The sequence below is a fragment of the Diuraphis noxia genome, unplaced genomic scaffold, assembly GCF_037042655.1.
Source record: "Diuraphis noxia isolate RWA-SAM2 unplaced genomic scaffold, SU_Dnox_SAM2 contig0003, whole genome shotgun sequence".
Taxonomy (NCBI): domain Eukaryota; kingdom Metazoa; phylum Arthropoda; class Insecta; order Hemiptera; family Aphididae; genus Diuraphis; species Diuraphis noxia.
In genome coordinates, this window is record NW_028301713.1 from 38,236,849 (window position 1) to 38,260,907 (window position 24,059).

Sequence of the window (24,059 nt, forward strand, 5' to 3'; positions counted from 1 at the left end):
GGTATCCTTTAAACACACACTTACATGCACGATTAAAATAAAAGGAATCTGCAAAACCATATTGGTATAAAGTATTTAACTAAACAAACATAATAAACGACGAAGAGAAAAAATAATCGAGTAATGTCCTTTTTAGTTGAAAATGTTGCAATCCCGGTGTCAACGACGTCGAGTTGTCACGGGACTAATAGTCCCTCGGGTGACGTCATACACACACACATACATAGACACATATATAATATAATACAAATGTACGTAATTTCTAAATTTATATTACTGCGTTATAATTTAATATAACATATTTGACCGTCCAGACGAAGTTTCGTCGACGACCACTCACACTACACTGCTCCGGTAGATCGAATTTGTGATACACACACATGAGGGCATATTGACTAGGACTCCGGAATACAATAGGGTGGGCCGTCATCCCGGTGTTCGGCCTTTGAAACCTTATCAGGATGGTGCCAAAAATCGAGTGAAAAGGGCGAGCTGCAAGGCAGAGCAACGTGGTATATTTTATGTGTACGGCAAATTGGGTAGAAACGCGTACGACGAGGATGCGGCAGCGACGTCTAAGCCAGAATAGACTCGCGGACTGTTGCTGGCTGCTGTTTCTGCTGCAGGGATTTAACACGCTCCGGTGGACCGAGGGGAGAGATGCGAATAATGGCCGGGGTAAACGCGGTGCAAGTGACGCGCCCCCCGGAATTCGAGACATATCAGTTGTATATATATAAATAGTATAAACGTACATATAAAATATAATATATATATTTGTTACACACGTATGATATGCAAGGTATATGTCAAAGGTAATTTATTGGAGAAATCAGCATTTTCGATTCCCTTTTCTATAAGAAATTATTTTAATTATTAATTTTTTTTTAATACTAGTATAATGTCATTGAAAATTTTTTATTTATATTTTGTCGTAATTCAAAAACAAATAACAGTAGAATCTTGAAATTTCCATTGGATACCTATTTATGTAATTATTTTCCATACATGTTTAATTATTCAAATCCTTTTTCAGCTATTTATAGCCACAAAAACATTTTCGAATTAGGTAAATTATTTTCAGTAATTTATAAAGTTTTCTTTTCATAACTAACACTGGGAATTCTAATAGAAGAATCCCAACAAGTTTTCTACTTTTATTTTAAAAAAAAAAGTATATCGTAAAGTTATGTTATGCGTATAGCTATAAGTTATTTTGGATTTTCACTTTTTTTTTTTTCTATTAAATTTGATAATTTATACGAGTATGATAGGATGACAAAACGCGCCTCCGCTCAGAAATTCGAATTCAATTATTTATTATTGCATTTAAATACAACACATATATTAAAATTACATGCTTGACAACTCCTGTACAGCAGAATAGACTAAAACTTGTTCACCTTATTTATATTCCATAATGAATAGGGAAACTATTTCAATGATATTGAATTTTTTTCTGAATTTCTTATAATAATGCCTCACAAACATAAAATTTGTTTTACATATCACAGGATTAAAAAATAAAACTGTAATTTTTAGATCACATTTTTCTAATTTTTACATTGGTATACCTATAATTCATGTGCTATTATAACATTTGGTAAAATTTATTTTGATTTTCTACTAAAAAAATAAATACATGTATCAATTTAGAACATGAATTTATAGTGGCTTACATACTATAAGATTAATTAATATTTATCTTCAGAACACGGCGTTATTTTTTTTTTTGTATCTGTGTACGTGATAAGTTGTTTATTCTGGCATTTTCTTTACTTGATACAATTTTTTAAGTTATTTATAGACATTTGAAATTTTCAATCTTTTTAGTTTTTTACTTTATAAATGACAATAAAATTTTAGTCATTAGGTAAAAAACTTCAAAATTTAATACAATACTCCTAATCTATTGCTACAATGATAGTTAAAAAATATTATAAATACATAAACGATTTTTTTAAGAAGCATTGAAAGTTCGAATTTTAATAAAATATGCAATTTATTTTGAGTTAAAAATTCATAAAAATTTATATTTTTAAATTAGAGGTTTGAGAATTCAAACAAGATTCTTCATGAGTTCGTTTTATAAGTACATTTTTTTTGAAATAATAAAATTTAAATATTATAGTATAAAACAATAAAATATTCTAGACTGACAAACCGTCTTTAATCAGAATCGTTTTTCGTATAATGATATTATATCATTGAATTCAAATTTAATACCATCCATTACAGTAACCCACTTGTAAACTTTCTGTACAGCAGAGTGACATCCACTTTTTTTTGTAAGTGCAATACATTATACTACCTACATTATATTTTTTTTAAGTAATGTTTTACTATACTATTTTAAGGTATTTGCCTGTTTTTTTAGAGCAATTAACTCTGCTCCCTAATAATAAACATATTTTTAATGTATGACGTCACTTGTCACATTAACAATAACGCCTCTAACTCATTCGTCAGTGACAACCTACGGCACATTGCGTAATGAATGCACCTCTTTAAGCTGAGGGGATAAATTTAGGAGAAAAGTTAATAAAAAAAAACATAAGTTTAGAGTTAGATGTTTGCAATTTTTTACCAAGGTAAAATAACCTTATTATAACTATTTTTATAACTTTGAAAATCAATAACTCTGAAATAGACTAATTTGTATTTTGAACATAATAATAAAAAGACTAGTGGAAAAGTGGGTACCACTTTGCTGTATCTTTGTAAAGTTGTAGTTGTCGAGCATGTCATTGTAAATTTATAGTTGATGTATTTTATTTGAAATCAATGATGAATTATTGCATACGAAAAACGATTGTGAGTGTCATCTTAGCATAGGTACTTATGTGAATAATCAAATTTAAAAATTAAAAAAAAAAAATCACATGACTATAAAAAAACATAACTTTACAGTCAACTTTTGCTTTGATAGAAGTAGTAAAACTTATTAAAAATTTTCTAGTCAAATGTCTTATGATAGCTTTTTAAAGAAAAACTTTTTACGAAATGTTTTTAAAATTTTTTAGATTTTGATGAAATTTATCAAAATGTGAACTTTAAATAGCTTTAAAAAAGAATTTTTCTTATATTATATCTTTGAGGTTTTGAACTTATACTAATGAAACTTTTAAAGAAACTTACATTAAATTATCAAGCAGTTTTTATTGTGATAAGTTAAAAAAAAAAAAATTAACTTTGAAAAATTCCTGGACACTACAATTAACTCAAAAATATTTCAAAAATGTTATCATAAATGGGAAATATAATATTTTGTGGAAATGTCAAGTGTTTATGGTTGTTACTTTTTGAGTTACACCAAAAAATAAAATAGTTTGGTGAACAATTAATACACTACCGTTTTTTTTTGTTTTTCTCTACGCTTAGGATATTTCTATATTGCTGAATAATACTGAATTAAAATGTAACAAAAAAAACTAAGTAATTATAAATTTTCAATGTAGATATTTAATTAAATTTTAAATTATTAAATTATTTATCAATGCCATAAGTCATGGCGTTGATAAATAATACCTGTCTGGGTTATGTACAGAATTACTGACTGACGTACCCGCAAGACCGCACTTTTCGGACGCTGTAGGTAAACATAATATTACAGGGTACAGACACGCCCATGTAGGTAAGTAAATTACACAATTTTATACAAATAATATTTTACTTTATTATATAATATAATCAGATGGTATATGAGTATATAATAATTATATTATAATTTACCTTGCGCACTATTTTTACGTATGCCTTAATGGAAGAAATAAGTTGGATGTTTATTGTTTTTTATGGATTGGTTAAAAATGAATTCTGCATCAGACATTATATTTTGCACACGCATAATATACTAGTGTCTTATCTCTTAAGTTATCTTTCATTCTTGTTATGAACTAGGAACTACTTTTAATTTGGCGATCTACCGCAAACCGATAAATACGAAAATCACACGATTAAATTATCGTGCTAATTAAAATTGACCAGCATGCCGATAATTACAAAATTTAATATAACACTTAATTTATGTATGTAAATAATATATCTATCTAATTGTTTTTGTAATTTATTTTATAATTTTAACAGTATCGTGAGTCTTAATTTAGTTATTTGATTTTTTAAGGGACGCAAATAATTCATTAATCTCGTTCTAGCGGTGGGTATAGAATTAACATGTAATGTGTCTATTATTAAATTTTTAGCATGCGTATATTATTTTACGTTTGACTTTAATACATTATTAATTATTATTGTGAATATAAACATTTAATAAACAAAGCAGATTAAAAAAATAGAGTAAACGATTAATAGGTATGTTTTCATATGACCAGATCACATGTATACGTAGTAGGTGTAACAATATTATAATATATTATTATGCTATCGAAAGCTATAAATATGAAACGCTCAATACGATGAATGTGCTACTAGGTCGAGGTAATACACGTAGTTGATTTTTATTGTAATGATTGTAGTTCAAACTAGCGTATCCTACTTGCATCTAAACAATTAATATATGAAATGATAACAAATACATGACATACAAGCGTATAATATTATAGTGACTGTTTCAAAACATGTGACTAAAGAAACCAAGGTGCATTTTCTGTAGAATTACACTCTCAGTCGACCTCCACATTATCACAGAACGCCTCCAATTCACAAACGAAATCAGCAGCCTCAATTTATACCTAACATCTTAGACGCGATGATCCAGCGTGGACACCAACAAACTAATTTTAAAGTTTTGAAAAAATAAACAAATTGTGTACCCAAATATGACAAAATATAAATAAAATAATAACTGATCGCCATTGCCAACGATGTTAATATAAAGATCAATAAAAAATAAGTTTGCACTAAGTGCAAAGGACACTGGTAACAAACAAACACCAATCGAGCTGTCAAAACACTCACAATTTAAACATAATAATATCATCATTAATTGTATTAATGTAGATTAGATTATATTTTTCAGTCATTGGTTACGATATAAGTATCTGATATTAACCACCATTAGCTGATCATAGATTTAAGAAACTGGCATGTGCTGCCGTTTTATCATGTAAAATGAAAAATGAGTCAGCGATTTTTTTAAATCAGAATAAAATAAATTGGACAGTTATAAATTCTGCATGCGATATGAGTTTTCTGAAAAAATTATTCTTATAAAATTGCCATTTTTTTCAAATAAATTACTAAACTACGGCGTTAGAATATAAATCGATATGGTAAAATGCATGTGCTTGTATAGGATTCTATGAAAAACGGAATTATGACTCCCCGCATTTATTCATATGAATTTTTTAACATCTAATATAATATAATATAAAATAATATCATTTTTCCTTGTATTTTAAAATAATAATAAACAACTTTAAATTACTTATCTTAAATTGTTTGGTTATTTGAAAGACACTTATCATACACGTTATACATACAACGAGAAACCAAACTTTAGTATGTTTGCAACATGAACAGCGCTTTAAAAATTGTATTAGATCTTTTTTATAGAAATAAAAAAATAATATAGATAGTAGCAGTACGTCTAGTACCTACTTCATATAAAGGATGTACTCACTAATTTACGATACCTGAAGTTGTATGCAGTAAATAGTTATTATTTACTAATAATGTGTAGTATATAAATAATGTATATATTTATATCATTATATGATATTTTAAATATTATAATATATATAAATATTACTTAAGGTACCTACGTCCGATTGGGTCAGGAAGTCCTTCAAAAGAAAGAGGTATTTTACATTATTTCTAAATTTAATTTTCACGATTTCTGAATAAAATAACTTTTAACTTCAGGTACCGGAAAATCATTTATACAATTTTATTCTTTTCCATTGTTGTTTATTCATCAACATTTTTGTTCACTGCCATGCCATTATATCATAATTTATAGAAACGTTATCACGTACTAAAATACGTTTAGCCAAGTTTTTGTTTAGTTTATACATTACGTACATCAAATGTTTTCTTATTCATATTTTAACAATCACTTAAGAAAATTCTAAAGAAGATATTATTATGACAGATATGTGAATACAGTATTAATACCAACATCAGCATGTACCAACTACCGTATTTGTACAAACAGACGATAATAATAATATTATAATATACCAAGACTAGGAATACACAAGCAAATAACAACTTATAAGCCATACATTTTCAAAGAATACTTTATGAACAAATATTATAAATGTACACATGGATAAGTTTTTAGTGATGGTATAGGTTGTAAAAAATCAACGGAATATGCGATTCAACAATGTAGGTAGCTGTGTTTACTGTTTTCCAGTAGGTAACTACAGTACCTATTACCATCTAAGTTAGTAAAATACAAAACTACTGGTTGGCTACATACCAGCTCATTTTTTACCGGTAAGTACCTATATTAAATAAAATCACTTCGACCAAGCTGAGAGAAATTTGATACGAAATCATCAGATAATTCTGCAATTATTATTGATACGTTTATAATTTTATAGTATATGTAATGAGTACTACCTATTGTACTTTATACTTTAATACTTCAGAATTTAGTTGGTATTGAAATTCTTATGATACGAAACATTTCTAAGAAATTGATTGTTCTGCAAGTTTATTCTTATTTTATTTCTACAGGTAAGTAAATAATCCACATTCGTCTAGTTATAAACAGATTGAATTTGTTATTGAGATTATATAATTAATCGTTACTCTATGCTTGGCTATACTCAAGGAGTGAAAATTAAAAATTAAATTGCTGATTAAAATATTAATCATTTTTATTTAAAAAAATCTTATCTCTATTCCTTTTCACATTGTTTACTTAAAAATATCTAATACCTATTATATAATCAACCAACACATCATTATATTATGTAAAATTAAACAATTGTAAACTTGTAATAGCACATAATATGCTGAAACATTTTAATATATTAAATAAAAAAAAAAAAAAAATTATAAAAAAACATAATACTAATATAATTTACCGATTACCTAAAAATAATAATAAATATTAAATATGAATAGTAGTATTTAAAACGTCTATTAATTAAATTATTTTTAATCATATAATTTAACTAACGTAGACGAAGTCAATTGATATATGCTTTATGTAATATTGTTGATCAACAATACATCCATTGGCGTTTAAATTACCTATTCGATATGCGTCAACGAAATAGAAAGTTTTCTGTCATATGGATAATTCCATAACAAAATTACACAACGGTAGATGGATCAAAGGATAAGACAGACATTTTGAAGTATGATTCTGAAACACTTAATTGCCCCACTTAGGGAGCAGTTGCATTTATATAAGACCACATATACGATAAAGGATATATTTTGGATAGTATAGCTACTTCAGTCAAGGACCATCCGACCATTGGCTGGTAACCACTGCCAGGTTTGTGAATTAAATCGTGTCAAATGCGTTGTCTCAAATACGGTTAACCCTTCTTTAGACCGTTTTAACATTTGAGTCAGTTTTGTGAAACGCCCGCTTAACATGTTTTCGACAACAATTAAACCATGTTACATGTACACTTATAATTTCCAACATCCAAGTGCGATTTTAATTGGTTTCCCCAAATAACAAACGTATTTTAAGAAAATAGCTATTATTCATAGTGGGTATATAAATGAAAGGATTTAAATATATTGCTAAACACATAATAAAAAAACATGAATAAATATATTTTAAAGATACCTATTTAAATATGATAGTAAGTAATAATCATCAATTGAATTATTGGAATATAATGTTTAGAAATTTATAATATCGCCGATAAATATTTATTAGTTTAGTCTAATCATTAGCCTTAATAATTGACATTTGTTTTTTGTGATTAAAATCACCGGTGGAGAACCATCCGCGAGTTTTTTTTTTTTTTTTTTTTTATTGATCAAATAAAAACTCGGCAACTACATGGCCATTAGTTACAGTTGTGGTATGTTTACATGGTTTAAGATTTTTACAAAATTTTTTTTTTTAAAAGGGGATTACAATATTAAAGATAAGTTATAACAGTATGGTTTCTAAGTATTTATATAAGAAAGAAAAAAAACAAATGTGAATCATTAAATTAAATTGTAAAGACCTGTTGACTTCAAAAAAAGGATCATCTTGTTGTTCTCCACAGCATTGGGTCCCAATGCGATGTCGATGGTCGTGTCCAATCCGGTGTTTTGACGTTCTTGCTGGTATTTTAGGCATTCTGTTATTATGTGTTTCACTGATATTTGGACACCACATACTTCGCATAATGGTGGTTCTTCCTTAGCCATTAGGTGTCCGTGTGTAAGTCGCGTGTGTCCTATTCTCAATCTGTTGAGTACCGATTCTTCTTTTCTGTTTAAAGAGCTGTTTAACCACCTAAATGTACTGCTTTTAATTCTGTTAAGCTTGGTGTTTTGTTGTTTCCAAGTATTGAGCCATCTGGTGTTAGTTATGTCATTTATGTATTTTTTGAGATCGTTGTAGGTGGATCCAAGAATAATTTTACATACGGAGCTTGTGACTGCGAGCTTAGCGTGTTTATCAGCTAGTTCATTTCCTTCGATGCCGATGTGCCCGGGGACCCACATGAGAGTGATTTGTTTGTTTTTATGCAAGGCTTCATTTAATTTGTTCAGTATTTTTGTCGCTATTTCGCCGGGTTTGAACTGGTTTTTTATGCTATTAAGGGCACCCAAGGAGTCACTGAATATTATGTGGTTGGGGTGTTCATCATCTAAGGTTGTTTTGATCGCCTCAAGTATCGCTATTGCCTCGGCCGTATATATGGAGCAGGTGTTCGGCAGCTTCAATGTTACGTTTTGGTTCCTTAGTATTATTGAAATTCCTACTTGGTCTTGTGTCTTGGATGCGTCCGTGTAAACTTCTTGATAATCTCGGTAATTTTCTAATATGCTTTGAAAGTGTCTTCTGTAAATTTCTGGTGGAGTTTGTTGTTTTAGAAAGGAGCTAAGTTCCGTATTTATGTCGAAAGAGGAAGTCCATGCGGGTGGGGACAATTGTTCTCTCGTCATTGATTGATCTATAATAATGCCGTTTTTCCCTAGTTCATCATATAAATCGGAGTTTTCTGATGGCAGTGGTAGGTTGTTACATATATAGGATCTAACCATGTATTTAAGCGATAGGTCATTCCTTTTAATCTCAGGTATGGGTACGCCTGCTGTATTATATATGCTGTAAATTGGACTGCTGCGAAAAGCGCCAATCGCGAGCCTTAGTCCAGTATTATTGGTACTATCTATTGCATTTAAAATAGATCGGGATGCTGTTTTGTATATGTTTGATCCGTAATATATTTTCGATTGAATGGTTGCCTTATGAATTTTGATAAGTGTACTAGAGTCACCTCCCCAGGAAGTGTGAGATAATATTTTTAAAATATTAAGTGTTTGACTGGTAGATGTTTTAAGGTAGCGTATGTGGGTTGCCCATGTGAGCCTGCGGTCGAAGAAAATACCAAGTATTTTGACTGATTCTTTTGTTGGAATTGGAGTGTTGTCTAGTGTAATTATTAGTTCGCTAACATTTCTTTTTTTTGTAAATATGATGATGTTGGATTTAGTTGGTGAGAATTTGAATCCTGTCTTATTGGCCCATTCTGTTAAATTGTCGGTGGTTGTTTGTAGGAATTTTTGTATTGAACTTATATTGTTGCTACGACATGAATAACTGAAATCATCAGCGAACAAGTTGCATTTTACGGGTGGTGAGCAGCTTTTGGTTATGTCATTTATGGCTATAAGAAAAAGAGTTACCGATAATGCTGAACCTTGTGGTACTCCGTTTTCCTGGATGAATTCCTCAGAATAGTGATTGTTAGCTTTGACTTTGAAATGCCGGTCTATTAGGAAGTTGGTTATCAGATTGAGTATCTTGCCTTTGCACAGGATTTGGTTAAGCTTGACTAAGATGTTGTGTCTCCATGTTGAGTCATAAGCCTTGGATATGTCAAGGTTGACTAGCCCCATAATTTGTTTGTTCTTAAAGGTCTGATTTACTTCATGATTAATATGAGTAAGAGTATCGATTGTGCTTTTATTTCTTCTAAAACCGCATTGTTGCTTAGAAAGGTATTTGTCTTTTTCTAGTAACCAAGTGAGTCTGTAATTAATAATTTTTTCAAGTATTTTTGACAAGGTGTTTAAAAGAGTTATTGGCCTATACCCTTCGGGATTGAACTTATCTTTTTCATTCTTAGAAATTGGTATTATTGTGCCTTTTTTCCATGTGGTTGGCCATGAACCTTCAGTGAAAATTCTATTAAACAGTGCCAGCATTAGTTTTAAGGTGTTAGGTCCGAAGTTCCGAATAAAAATGTAAGGTATGCTGTCAGGACCGGGACTGTGACTTTTACATCTTGAAAGAGTGTATGTGATTTCTTCCATAGTGATTGGTAGGTTTAGTTGGCTTTGGTCCATCTTATTTTGGTCTATAGTATTTGGAATTGTTTCCAATTCGCATTTTCGTTTGTAGGTTTGGAACTGGAGAGAGTAGTTAGAATCACTACTGTTATTGAAGAAATATTCGCCCAATAGGTTAGCAACTAATTCTTCGTTACATAGTAGGTCGGAATTATTGACTATAAGATTTATTTTCCGAGTTCTGTTGAGTCCTTTTAAGGATTTGATTTTATTCCATATTATTTTCGTGTCGGATTTTGCATTGATACTATTTGTGAAGCTTTCCCACGATGATTTTTTACTGGTTTTAATCAAGTACCTTGTTCTCGCTCTGAGTTTTTTAAGTTCTATAAAGTCCTCTTGGGATTTGGATAATTGGAATTGTTTTAAAGCCTTGTATTTTTCTTCGATAGCAGTTTTAATGTTATGATTCCACCAGGGTACTTTAGGTTTTCCATTCTTGGAGGTTGATTTTCCTATTGTTATATTTGCTATTTGTAGGATTGAGTTGGTAAAAGTATTTACAAGTGTATTGATATTTACTGTTTCTGTATCTTTTATACTTGTTATCTTTTCTTCCAATAGTTCAGAGTATAGTGTCCAATTGGGTTTTTTTAGATTCCACCTTTCGACCGGAGAAGGATCGTTAGTCAGTGGTATATATTTGATGATGATTGGAAAGTGGTCACTGCTAGTTATGTTTTTATATACAATCCATTCTAATATTTGTGCTAACGATGCATTGGAGAGTGATAAATCAATGTTGGACATTTGTCCGTTGGCAATGTTTATGTGGGTGGGTTCATTGCTATTCAGGATTACTATGCTATCTTTACCAAATGCTTTATAAATTTCTTTTCCTCTCCTATCGGTGTTCATAGATCCCCACATGAGGTTATGGCTGTTAAAATCTCCGGTGATAATGAAGGGAGTAGGTATTTGGTTTAAGAGATTTTCAATGTCATTTTGGGTGAAGTCAAGTTGATTGGGGATATATATATTACATATATTAATTTCTAACTGTCTTAACTTCACTGATACTGCTATAGCTTCGAAATGCGTATTAATATTGATAATTTTGCTGGGATATTCAGATTTTACGTATATTGTTACTCCGCCACTGGCTCTAGCTCCGGCAGTTCGGTGTTTACTGAATCCTGTGTAATTTGGTAATTTTCCTGTGTTATCATATTTAAAATTTGTTTCTTGCAGACATATTATTTCGGGATTTGTTTCTGATAAGATGATTTTAAGTTCGTCGAGTTTTTTGAAAAACCCGTTCAGATTCCATTGTAGTATTAAGGACATGTAGATGCGTATGTTTAATTTTTTTTTTTTTTTTTTTTATATTTATTGCTTTATGGTAGGGTCAGTATCTAGAGTTATCTCAAGTAAAGAGTTGGAAAGTCTGGTTAGTCTATTTTTGATGCTAAGATTCCTTATCTTGGGGCGGATTGAATCCAGAATCTCGATCATTTCCCTTGGTGCTATGTTGAACTCCTTTAGAACACTAGAGGGGTTCGGGATGCTAAGTGTGTTTTCTATTATGTATTTTAGTTGGTTAAAATTTATTTTAAGATTGGGTATTTTTTCGAATTCCAATTTGGCTGGTAATAACGACTCGTCTAATTTAACTATAATTTGTTCGACGGAGTTTGATCGTTTTGGTTTCTTTGGAGGCGGTTGTGTTGAATTGTTTGCTTTTTTTTCTTTGGATTGTGACTCTATTAATTTTGTTGCTAATGAGCTCTTATTGGTTGGTGTGTTTTGCGCGTTAGTTTTTGTTTGAGATAAATTAATTATATTTTCTGTGGGGGGAACATTATCCGTCTGTAAATTGCTAGAAGTAGATGAAGGCGCTGGTCTTTTAACTTGTTCTACTTGTTCTTGTGAAGGTGGTTGGCTAATGTGTGAAGTGTTGGGTAGATGTTCAATATCGTGTTGTACATTGGTATTATCTGCGTCATAGCCGTCTGAGATAGTACTTTGGTGTTGCAGTTGAGAATCAGTAATTTTATATTCTGTTGCCTTACGGCAACGATTGGAAGTGTGGCCAGATTGTTTACATAAGTAACATATTACCGTATCATCTGATATGAAGATACGGTATTCAGTTTGCTCGAATACTATTAGTATTGAGCTGGGTAATCTATCATTATCGTCTGGGTTTATATATAATTGACGGCGGAAGCTGCCAATATGCCCGTATTCGTCATTAGCGAAGCCGGCCTTTATAAAAGTTATCGGTGATAGTATTCTAATTGACAAATTTTCGATAGCGTTTTTAATTACATCATGAGGGATAATCGGCTGCACGTTAGATAGTATTATTCGTTTGGCTGGGTTGATTAGACGACGGAATGTTATCTTTGAGTTATTAATGACGATGTGTGACTGTTGGCTAATGATTTGTTCCACGATATTTTTATTTGCAAAATAAATGCAAAATCTGTTATTAGATATTCTAGAGGCGAATGTTATGTTGGTTGGTGAAGTGAGTTGACTGAAAGCTTTAATATACTCTATTTGAGGGACATCTTCGATTGAGTTAAAAACGATTGCTTGATCTTTTTTAGGAAATTGTATATTTGCTGTGGTTTCGGCGAAAGTTTTAGTGTTGTTGGTTTGAGGAACGTACTGTGAAAAGTCGAGGGAGTTGGGTTTGGTGAGGTCCATATTTTTGGATATGGAGAGAGTGTTTTAGGCACCTGCTGTAACTATGGATAACAATAGTGTGTCTACATACCTTCTTAATTGCTGTTCGTAGAGTATTACTGCTATCGGAAGCTATATAAATGCGTTTTACGGTGACCGTGGCACACGTGTGTGTCGGTCGGAGGTAACACACGTACTGCATCCGCGAGTTTGCAGAATCGTGTAGATATTAATAGCTATTGATATACACATTACACAATCCCTTCATAATTTTAAATGCACCGTTACCATACGATTGTTTGCTCTTGTTATTTTTTAAAAATTAAATTTTTCTTAAATCCTGCATAGGTCGCGTGCCTTAATAGACCACCAGTCGCGTGGATTACAAATTACAATTATTGTAATCCGTTTTTTTTTTCTATATGAAACATAATAATATTATTTATAAAAAAAATATCAGCTACATTGTTTACAATTATATTAAACAGTAAATAGGTTGGTAATTATAAAAATATAGTTTATAAAATAATAATTTTAGTTAATATTTTAGTATTTTACAAATTGTTAAATTTGTTGGATTATCATGTTTTATATTGTAACTTGGACTTTGGTTAATTATTTCTTTATGACGAAATAAAGTTTAGATAGGAAATTTCATAAGCATTAATTTGGTAGAAAAACTCGTTTTTTTTGTAAGACATACAAATATCATATTATATATAAATATATGTGTATATATATACATATATAATAATCTATATTTCTACTGCACTAAGATATAATTATTTTCGTTTAAATACTTTTTCAAATCTTAAAATTTACAGATGAAATGAATTTAGTCAGTGACATACTTCCATATTGACACAATTGAGTTCTTTTATATATAAAATAATTATTTTAATTTTTATGACTATAATATTTTTATAAAATAATGAGGTAAATAGCGAATCTAATATAAAATACCCCATATAATTTTAACAACTTTAATATTTTATAATATACTATATTGTATAATTAATTATTAGCTAATATTGTTATTTTTATATAATGAATTTTTATAACTACCAACCTATTGACTGTTTATTATAATTATGTACCATTTAGCTGATATTTTTTTGTACATAATTTTATTAACACGACCTATGCAGGGTTAAAGAAAAATTTAATTTATAAAAATAACGAACAATCATTTGTAAGGCAACGTTGCATTTAAAATTATGCGGAACCGTGTATATATATATATATATATATATATATATGAAATTTGCGGAATCGTGTTATAGTTGAAACCACGATATATAAATATTAGTAGATACCGAAAACTGCAAGACATAAATGATGCTTACAATTGCAATAAGCTATCATTAAAATATATATTCTAATAGTATAAATTTAGTTAGTATCTAGTTAAGCGAATGACTTAGATTTTTTTGTAAAAAATATTGTATACATCACATACTTAACATTATAATTTAAACCATCTTATTTATGATTTACCAAAATCTTCAACAAATTATGATGAAACAAAATAGGTAATCAATTTTTATGATGTACAAACTTAGAATAATAAATCTTAGAACCATGAATAATAACTGATAACAATGTATCAAGCTATTATACATAAAAAATAATATTTATATAAATTAATATAAAACTATAAGAATAGCCATTTAAAAACCCTGAAATATGAATTGAAAAAATATATTAATAATTATGATTGGTAATAACCTCTGAAGTTGGAGAACAGGTTAAAACAAAAACAACCTAACTGAAGAAAGGTGCTACCTATGAATATAGTTTTACAGCAATTAGAAATCGTGGCTTAGCGTTGCGCGTTGGCTGCTACCAATCGCGGAATGCGACTAAAAGTAAGTATCGGCTACAGCTACTAGCTTCCGGATGGGTGACCACCCGGATTCATACTAGGTAGTTAAAAACCTTGCCACACATACACGTGTTCGCTACCTACCGTAATAACCGTAAAAACAACGTACCGTACCAAAACCTTACCACTACCACAGTTCATAACCCCTACAACAGCTAATGGCCTTAGTCGCCGGGCTTAAGATCAATAAAAAAAAAATTAGAAGAACATACAAAAATCTACAAATGTTTATACTCTTAATACGTTTAGAATATTTGTTTAATGGAAAAAACGAAAATTTTTTGTTTTGTATTTAACTATAATCAACAGTTCTAGACTCCACGTATTATCTGGAAAGCAGACTATTTGTTCTACTCTAAAAAAAAAACACGAAGGCCAATCTGGAAAACTCTAGATGTTTAATCAAGAGTCTTCTCCAGAAGTATATCTTTAATTAAAACGATGGAAAGAGTAATTAGTTTTTATTTTATTTTATTTTTTGCACGGCAAGGATTTTTTTTTAATTTCAAACATTCATCAGGGACAACAGACATCAAAGAGCAGATAAAATAGGTTTTAAATCATCAGGCAAAGAATTTATGATGGAGAAAATTTCAAAATATACTCGTCTGCTATACATAAACATAAATTAAATCTAATCACAAACAAACGAGCGCAACAGAAACATGAAAAAAATATACCATACAAATATAAATATGTATAATACGCTTCCTAGTTTGGGTTTTGTAAAAAATAAGGGCCAAACGAACGAAACTCGTCGCCATCGCCACTACCGCTGTAATAGTGTAATGTATAATATAATATAGAGCTGTGTAATAGTAATAATTTTTCCTTCCCTGTTTGTACTCAAATAATACTATTTCAGCATATCGAAATATCTCGAAAATTTACACTGTGAAAAAGTTTCTACGAGTAGAGTTTATATACTGTTTTTTTTTTTTACAATCCTGTTTACTACTATGCACCAGTCACGCACAGTCGGTGTAACAGCCAAAATCACGCGAGCCAATTACACTGTACCTCCGCCGTGGAAGTGCAACGCTAGGGTGGAAGGTGCAGATTCCCCGTTGTTTCACGATACGATTAGAGACCCTTATTTGTAAATCTAATCGAAAAAAAAAAACAGAAAACAGTAAATAAATAAATAAATATTCGGAAAACCCTATACTTTACGAACATTTGGTTGCGGGGCAAAGTAATTTGTAAACTTTACGAGTATTTCGGCCCATTACGCGGTGTGATGTAATTATTTAAGTCCACCCCGCGCGTATTATTTCATGGCACTGCGTTGCCACCGTGCCATTCAGTGGTTACGCTAAATAGCTGTGTAGAGGTATACCTCTTGTATTTCCCAATCCGTCATCGCGTCGACGTCTTTGCACGCCGAAACCACTGTTTATCGGTCTTGATCGCTAATTTATTAAGGCTTATAATAGCGATAATATTAAAACAACAACCCAATCACACTCGCTGTATGTATAAATTATATATAAATATGTATGTATGTATGTATGTATGTATGTATGTATGTATGTATGTATGTATGTATGTATGTATGTATGTATGTATGTATGTATGTATGTATGTATATAATGTATATTGTATATGTGTATGCATGTGTGCGTGTGTGGGTGTGTGGGTGGGTGAATCAGTGGTGCAACTGATTTTTCCCAAGAATAATTTATATTACAAAACCATTATCATCGTCGTAATATATGACAAATATTTTAAGAAAGGTGCAAACATCAATTAATTGGTATTTTTTTGTAACATTAAATTACATATCATATCATAACTGTTATACCTAATGTATAACCTAGATACTTATTTTTAAGACAAAAACATATATAATTTGTATTAACTGTTTCCTAAAACAAAATAGTAATAACCAGAGAATCTCGATCCACTGTAAGTATAGGTTAATGAACAATTTGCAAGTGTTTTGATTTAGAAAACAGTTTGTAATATAATACTATACAAATATAGTAAAGTTGTACTTGTAATGATCGCAATCCTAACCTTATATAATTCCTGAATAACTCATAATATTTGGTTGGCTACAATAATCACATTATGGATCTAAGATAACTTCTAAAATAAACTCGGAAGCGCACCTGATTAATTAAAATTACAATATTGTTCTAACTAAAAATAATCGGCCAGTGATGTAAAAATTATTTCTTTAATTTACTCGAGTGATTATGTGATTATGATAAGTAAAAATAAGAAAGTATAAAAAACAAACTATACTTATAGACCTATAGGTAGTCATAATGTAAATATACGTGGGTTAATATTAAAGGAATATGACAATGACTGAGTGTTATACCCATTGTCCAGCTAATATCGAAGTTTATGAATTAGGCTATCATTAATAATGATAGTAAAACTATTGAGAGGTACAAAACAGTTAGAATATTTTTCTTATTTTTAACTGTTATATCGATCATAAAGTAATTAAATGTATTCCTGGATTAAAGAGTTCATAATATTATGTTGTATAAATTGAAAAAAAAAACAAATATAAGTGGGTACACAACTATTCAGTGACATAGTCCACGGTAAGTCTTATAAATCAAAATATTGCTAGTTAAAAGTACTAAGCTTAATGTTATACCTAAACATATTTATTTTCTTGTAACAATAAATCATTTTGGTTTTTGATCGTATTATTAATTGCTGGGCTGGTCTCACATATCATAATTAAAAAAACTAATCTTCCGATAACTATTATATGGTTAATCATTACATACGTAGTGTAACATTATTTGTATATATATGATTTACCTTTAAAGTTACTTTTATGCAATTGGAATACATACATTACTAGCTGATACCTACTATAAGACAAACATTTTTTCCAAAAAAAGTAGGATATAAAATTGTTATATTTCCTCGAAATTGTATTAATAATTTATTATAATAATAGAAGTATGTATAATAAATTACTCAATGGTACAATATAGATTTGCAAAGTAGATACCATGAGATACTTATATCGACGGTGAGTACTATTTAATACTTGATTATAATATTTTCTACGCAAATTCATTCTAGGAAGTAGAAACCTAAAAAAACGTTCGCATCTAATACTGACCTGTATTATACAATACGGTCATTGTTGAAACTTTTTATTATTTGATATATATTTTTTTTTTTTGATTACCATTCAAAGTGTTTAGCTTAACATATTATTTTGGAGGCAGATAAATAATATTCTGACAGATGTGAAGTCGGCGAAACGATCATAAGAAGAGTGTGAGTACATTCAAACACTGCAAAATCGAAAATTCACGATACGTTGATTTGTGAAACTGGAAAATAGCCAATACTGGTGTTGTACACGTAGTTGACTATATCATAGTAATATAATAATAATATCATGTACGATATCGCGTTCTACAGTTATCACGTAGGTAATCGTTTCGTGTCACGCAGTGTTGGATCCTTATCATGGTTATTACCTATTTCGGTGTCAAATAATTGTAATACTAAATAGTAACGTTAAACATATATAATAAGACCCATATATAAACTGTTTTCAAGTATCTCTGTGCTACTATAATCCTAAAAGTTATTCGTATAATGTATTTTATGTCATAATATTATATTAAAATTTAAAACAATACATTATAACATATTGTATTATTATTACTTAGCAGTTCGTAAAAAGAGTACGTGAATCAAATGAATAAAAATCATTAAATTAGTATAGATACATTATGGTAAATGATTTTATTGTTCTATTGTGGTATAAATTTTATAAACGTTACGATTAGGTGAGTGAATTTAGAAGCAATTTACAATTAAAATGAACTTGATCATCTAAAGACTAATTGGTAAATTCTGATATAAAATTTTACTAGATCATTTAAAAATGAAGATAAAAATGTGTATTAATTTTATATTATTCTATAAATCTGGTATGTCTTGGTCGTTCTAATTTCAATATTATTTGTAGATATAAGCAGATTTAGTAAATTGTATAGTTATTTTTTTTTTATTTATTGTGACTAAATTGTATAAATTTTAATATTTTAGCTTTTTGGTTTAAATTAAACCAATAAAAAAATCTTGTATCATAGGTAGCTTATTTGAAAATAGTTGACTATAGGGTTTGTATACAAAATAAAAATAATACGACGACTAGGTAATTAAGAGATAATGTTTTTACAGAAGAACTTTAATAAACTCACTTTGGATTCAGTACGTTATATGATATAGGGTATATCACTCTTATTTTTTTACACATTAATTAATGTATGGTTTAAAATTATAATTTACTAATGATTGTTATTTTATTTTTTCCATGATATATAAATTAATTAATTATATTTTTTTAATGAGAAATATATTTGATAATTAACTAACGATGAAATACAATTTTAATACCGAAATAGTTTTGTTATTTTAATAACTATAAATTATGTAACTTAAATGTTTGATATAATTTTGATACCTAAGTACATTCGAAAACAAAGTATACGTCATTATGATTAATATCAACATAAATGTTGTAAACTAACTTTAAATATTTTTGACTTTATCATATGAGTAATAAATTAATTTTGTCATAAATTATAAAAAAAGGAATTTGTACCAAGAGTGACTATTGTATTAATGCCCAATATTGAGTTTATGTTAGTTTTTATTTACGTACCTATATAAAAACATTCAAATATTGCCCATAGTTAAAATTGGTCTGTTAAGTCCAACAAATAACACAAAATAATATTCAAGTTAAAACATTTCAAACTGTTCTAATTTATGAAGTAAATTGTACACTGCTCATAATATATAATAAATATGTAACACAATAATACACAGAAAAAAGTAATTTCAACTATTTGTTCCCAAATCAGTAATAACCCATAATCTTATATGAATCTAAAATCGAATCATGCTTATGTTACACAACATTAACCTTTCTACTATTTTGTATTAACTAAATTCACTCGAAACAAACATTAAAATCGTACAAACAAAACACGAAATATTTAGGTTATATAATTAGGTACTCAAGATATTTCATAATATATTATTATAGAGGTTATTTGTATAGATATCAAAATATTAGTATAGGTTGGTTGTTGGTTTATGTAGATGGTTAGCATGCTATATAACTTTTGAACATAAAATATATGTATTGATTGATGTTATGATCTGATAATAAAACAAAGAAACTATACAGACCGATGGTTGTAGTTTTATGCGGACAATAATAATATAACAGATTAATAGGTACTCGTATTAATATTTTTAAAATAATGATTTCTGTTCGTTGGTATTTAAAAAATAATAATCCATATTCAATAATTAGATCAAAGATATCATCACGAAGAATTTTATATTTTGTGGGTAAGTTGAAACTGGTATCACGAATAAATAATCGAAAATTACACCCTTTGATTTGTTTATAGGTATAAAAACGCATGTTTAAAATAATTCAAAAGTTTCAGTTTCACAACTATATTTAAGAGATTAAATCTTTATATAGGTTTTTGACGATTTAAGTTATTTTTTAGTACATTCATATAAATTTATATTTGAAAATATACATTAAACACATTATTAAATCAGTTAATCACTATAGTTACCTACAATAAGACCACAGTACACTAAACTTATGTTTGCATAATTCATTTACATTGGAATATTTGTCATATTTTCTGAAATTCATAAGTAACCGTCAAGCGTATTATTTCATAGGAAATTTAGAATGTTATACATCCGCTTTTTAAAATGTAATATGTTAATTCGGAGTCAAAGGTATTATAAATTCATAAAAATTTTATTAATTTTATTCCAATTTGTTTATACGGCATTCTAACACACTAATAATAATATTAATTATTTGATTATTAGTCTATTTTACCAAAACTTATCCGTTAGTACCTATGTCATATTGGTAGTACTTTAAATATTTTAAATAAGTCTAAAATTGAGTTACCTATACAATAAGTTACGAGGCAATTGATATTTAAGTAGGTATTTTGATATTTGGCTTAACATTTTGTTTTTAAAGTTGTGTTTAAAACCAAAGATGATAAAATGTTTACAGATAATGAAAACGTGTCGTTGCAAAAATATAAACAAAATAATACATTTTGTTTCAAACATAAAATCATGATTTCACGTCGATGGTCAAATTAAAAATAATATTATACACGGTATTAGACTCACTATAGCCTTAAAGGATTTATAGCTTTAGAAATTGGAGAACGGACACGCGCCAATTAAAAGTTGAAAAGTAGGAGTATAGGTTGTGGAATGATGATGTTTGGAGTAGAGTGAATTATGACAGAAAACTGCGCCTGCAGCGTTTGCGTAAATTCTAATACCTTCACACGAATAATTCGAGGGAGCGTGTAATGGACACGCGTCTGCCACGCGTTTTCTAGTCTTATTAACATATGTGCTTTATATATATATAGCAACAAAGTAAAGAAGTAATCGAAAAAAATAAAAATAACAATAGTAATAATAAAACATAAACACTGCACGAATGGTAAAAATTCCAAATGAAACACGTCGTCGTCGTTGTCCGACTAGAAATGCGCGACGATGTGCGTTTTGGGGATTCGAAAAAAATATATACCTATATACCTATAGACATTTATACAGAATGTGTGTATGTATATATATATATATATATGGGGACTGAGTGTATCCCTATTAAAATGGAGAGAAAAACTTTGGTACCGCCACCGCCGCCTGTGCCACCCGTTTATTGCCGTTGAATCGTAAAAAAATCCTGCTGAATTTTCAGCTCGTTAACCCGTCCTTCCACCCTTGCAACGTCTGTACAGATACCGCCGTCATCCTTTCGTTCGTTTTTTTTGCTACCCCCTCCCCGCATCAAGGTCGTATTCGACTTTTCCCATCGGCGGCGGCGTTTATTCTCCGGACGTGTTCTGCTTACCGTGAGCAATGATCTCGCCGGCCTCTCGGGTCCAATAGTTGATCGACTTGGGATGCGCTTCGGACAAACACTCAAGAGTCAGTGATTGGCCAATGAATGCTCCGATCAGCTGGTTTTGGATCCATATCATTGGCGGGACTGTGGACACACGTGTATGGTAATATAACATCATTATTTATTATCTTCCACTTATATTTTATATTTCGTGTTTAACAACATTAAATATAGATACTATAGCTGTATAACCATTGTAGGAAATATATTAATATTTCAGGAGGGCTAAAATTTTAATATCAATGTGAATCGTGTGGTTTTACTTCCACACAACAAAAAAACTTTTTTAGAGGATATTTTGCAGTAAGAAGAATTAGCTCGATTTTGCTAATGAAAAACGGACAAACATGAAACATGGCTTAATATAATATTGTATCTTGATTTTATAGGATAACTCAGTTCAATGATAAATCGGCATTAGTGTACTATGTATGTACCTTTGTAAATTAATTCAAACGAGATAGGCGAACCGCTTGTGGCAAATTGTGTACATAACATTTGGAATATTTTCAAATCTGGTTTGAACTACTCTCTAAACTTTCTTGATATTATTATAATCTATCTACGAGTATAATATAATTTCCATAATATTTGTATGCTACAAATATCCACTCTTTGCCTTTTGTCGTGCATTTGCTTTTATTTAAAAATAAATCCCATTGCATGGCGCGACCAGTAGTATTTACTTTATTTAAAAAAAAAAAAATGTCTGTACTTAATCAATATGGTGACCATTTATCGTATATAAATAAATAAATAATTTGATTTTCGTGAGTCACAAAATGTATGTGTGAGCCACCCAATAGTAACTTATGAGGATTGAAATTGAAGCAAAGAATACCCATTGAGGAATATGTGTGCAAAGTTTGGTTACAATTTGTTCAGTAGTTTTCGATTCTATAATCACCATAAAAATGTAATTTCAGTTTTATATTTTTAATAATATGTAATAAGAAAATATTAAATATCAAAAATGTCTAAATAATCTATTTAGTTTAAACACTTGAAAAATGTAAAATATTTAAAGAAGTAAAATAAAGACGATAAAATGTAATATAAAACTTATTTTTTCAGAATATTTTGAATTTAGATACAAGCATTTAACATATTATTTTGTTAAAGTTGATGCATTATTTTTTTAAATGTAAAAACAATATTATATATTTACCATACTTATTATAAATCCTTATAATTAATCCCCTGTTCATTTTGAATTATTTTTTGGGAAACAAAAAACAATGAAGTACAGTGGAAACTCAAAGGGTAAATATTATTATTATTATAAAGCTATTATCAAATAGAATACATAGAATTTACTTACAGTTCACCACCAGCATAATCCGTTTACTGACCGATGGCGGTACCCCGTTTGACGCTATGCATAGATATGCTCCCATGTGAGAGCGACTGATCCGTGTCAGATTCAGAATTGGTCCTTCGACGCTATGCACTGTAACAAACAAACACACAATTATTGATAACGTTATATTTTTATAGTTATATATTATACGCATCACTTTTTGGCTTAAAACACGCGAGTATAACTCTATCCCTCTATATTTTAGTCGGATTATTGTAAGGAGGTAATTTGAGATACTATAAGTAATGACCAATATGACCCATACTACGACTTAAACCAGAGAATTTAATCTGGTTAACCTATGATACCTAGCGTGGATCTGGTCTATTGCTTAAAACTAAATTAAAGTAATTATCAATCTACAAAATCTTATTACTTTTTAAAAAGCTATATACTCTTTATTCTTGTTATGTTAAGATTTTAAATTATGATAATTACCGTATTATTTGAAAATTGTGTTAATAAGCTCTAGGTGCCTATATTGGAAATAACATTTCTAATCAACCTTCAAAAACAAATAGAAATAAATTTGGCCGTCGTAAAACACAGTATAACTAACTAGTATTATATAATATATTATATTGTGTCACGTATATGGCTATACAATTTGTATAATAAATACCTAAACTACATCAAAACATGAGGAAACCTCACTTCCACATGCAATTGATGAAGAAACGAAGAATCAGTTTTAAACATTTTCTTAAAATAAAAAAAAATAATATTGCAATACATATTAAGAGATAAGAGTA

At 29.3% G+C, this 24,059-nt stretch overlaps 1 protein-coding gene across 1 annotated transcript in view; it reads right to left on the bottom strand.

Annotated features, from left to right (window-relative positions):
- The window catches only part of LOC107164921 (neurotrimin-like), a 202,456-nt gene that overhangs the window by 50,915 nt on the left and 127,482 nt on the right, over nucleotides 1-24,059 (bottom strand). Inside the window, exons 5-6 of the mRNA XM_089221970.1 lie at nucleotides 23,269-23,397; nucleotides 21,894-22,031 (exon numbers count right to left, since the gene is read on the bottom strand). Coding sequence (XP_089078096.1) covers nucleotides 21,894-22,031; nucleotides 23,269-23,397 — 267 coding nt within the window. The remainder of the gene's footprint in view (nucleotides 1-21,893; nucleotides 22,032-23,268; nucleotides 23,398-24,059) is intronic.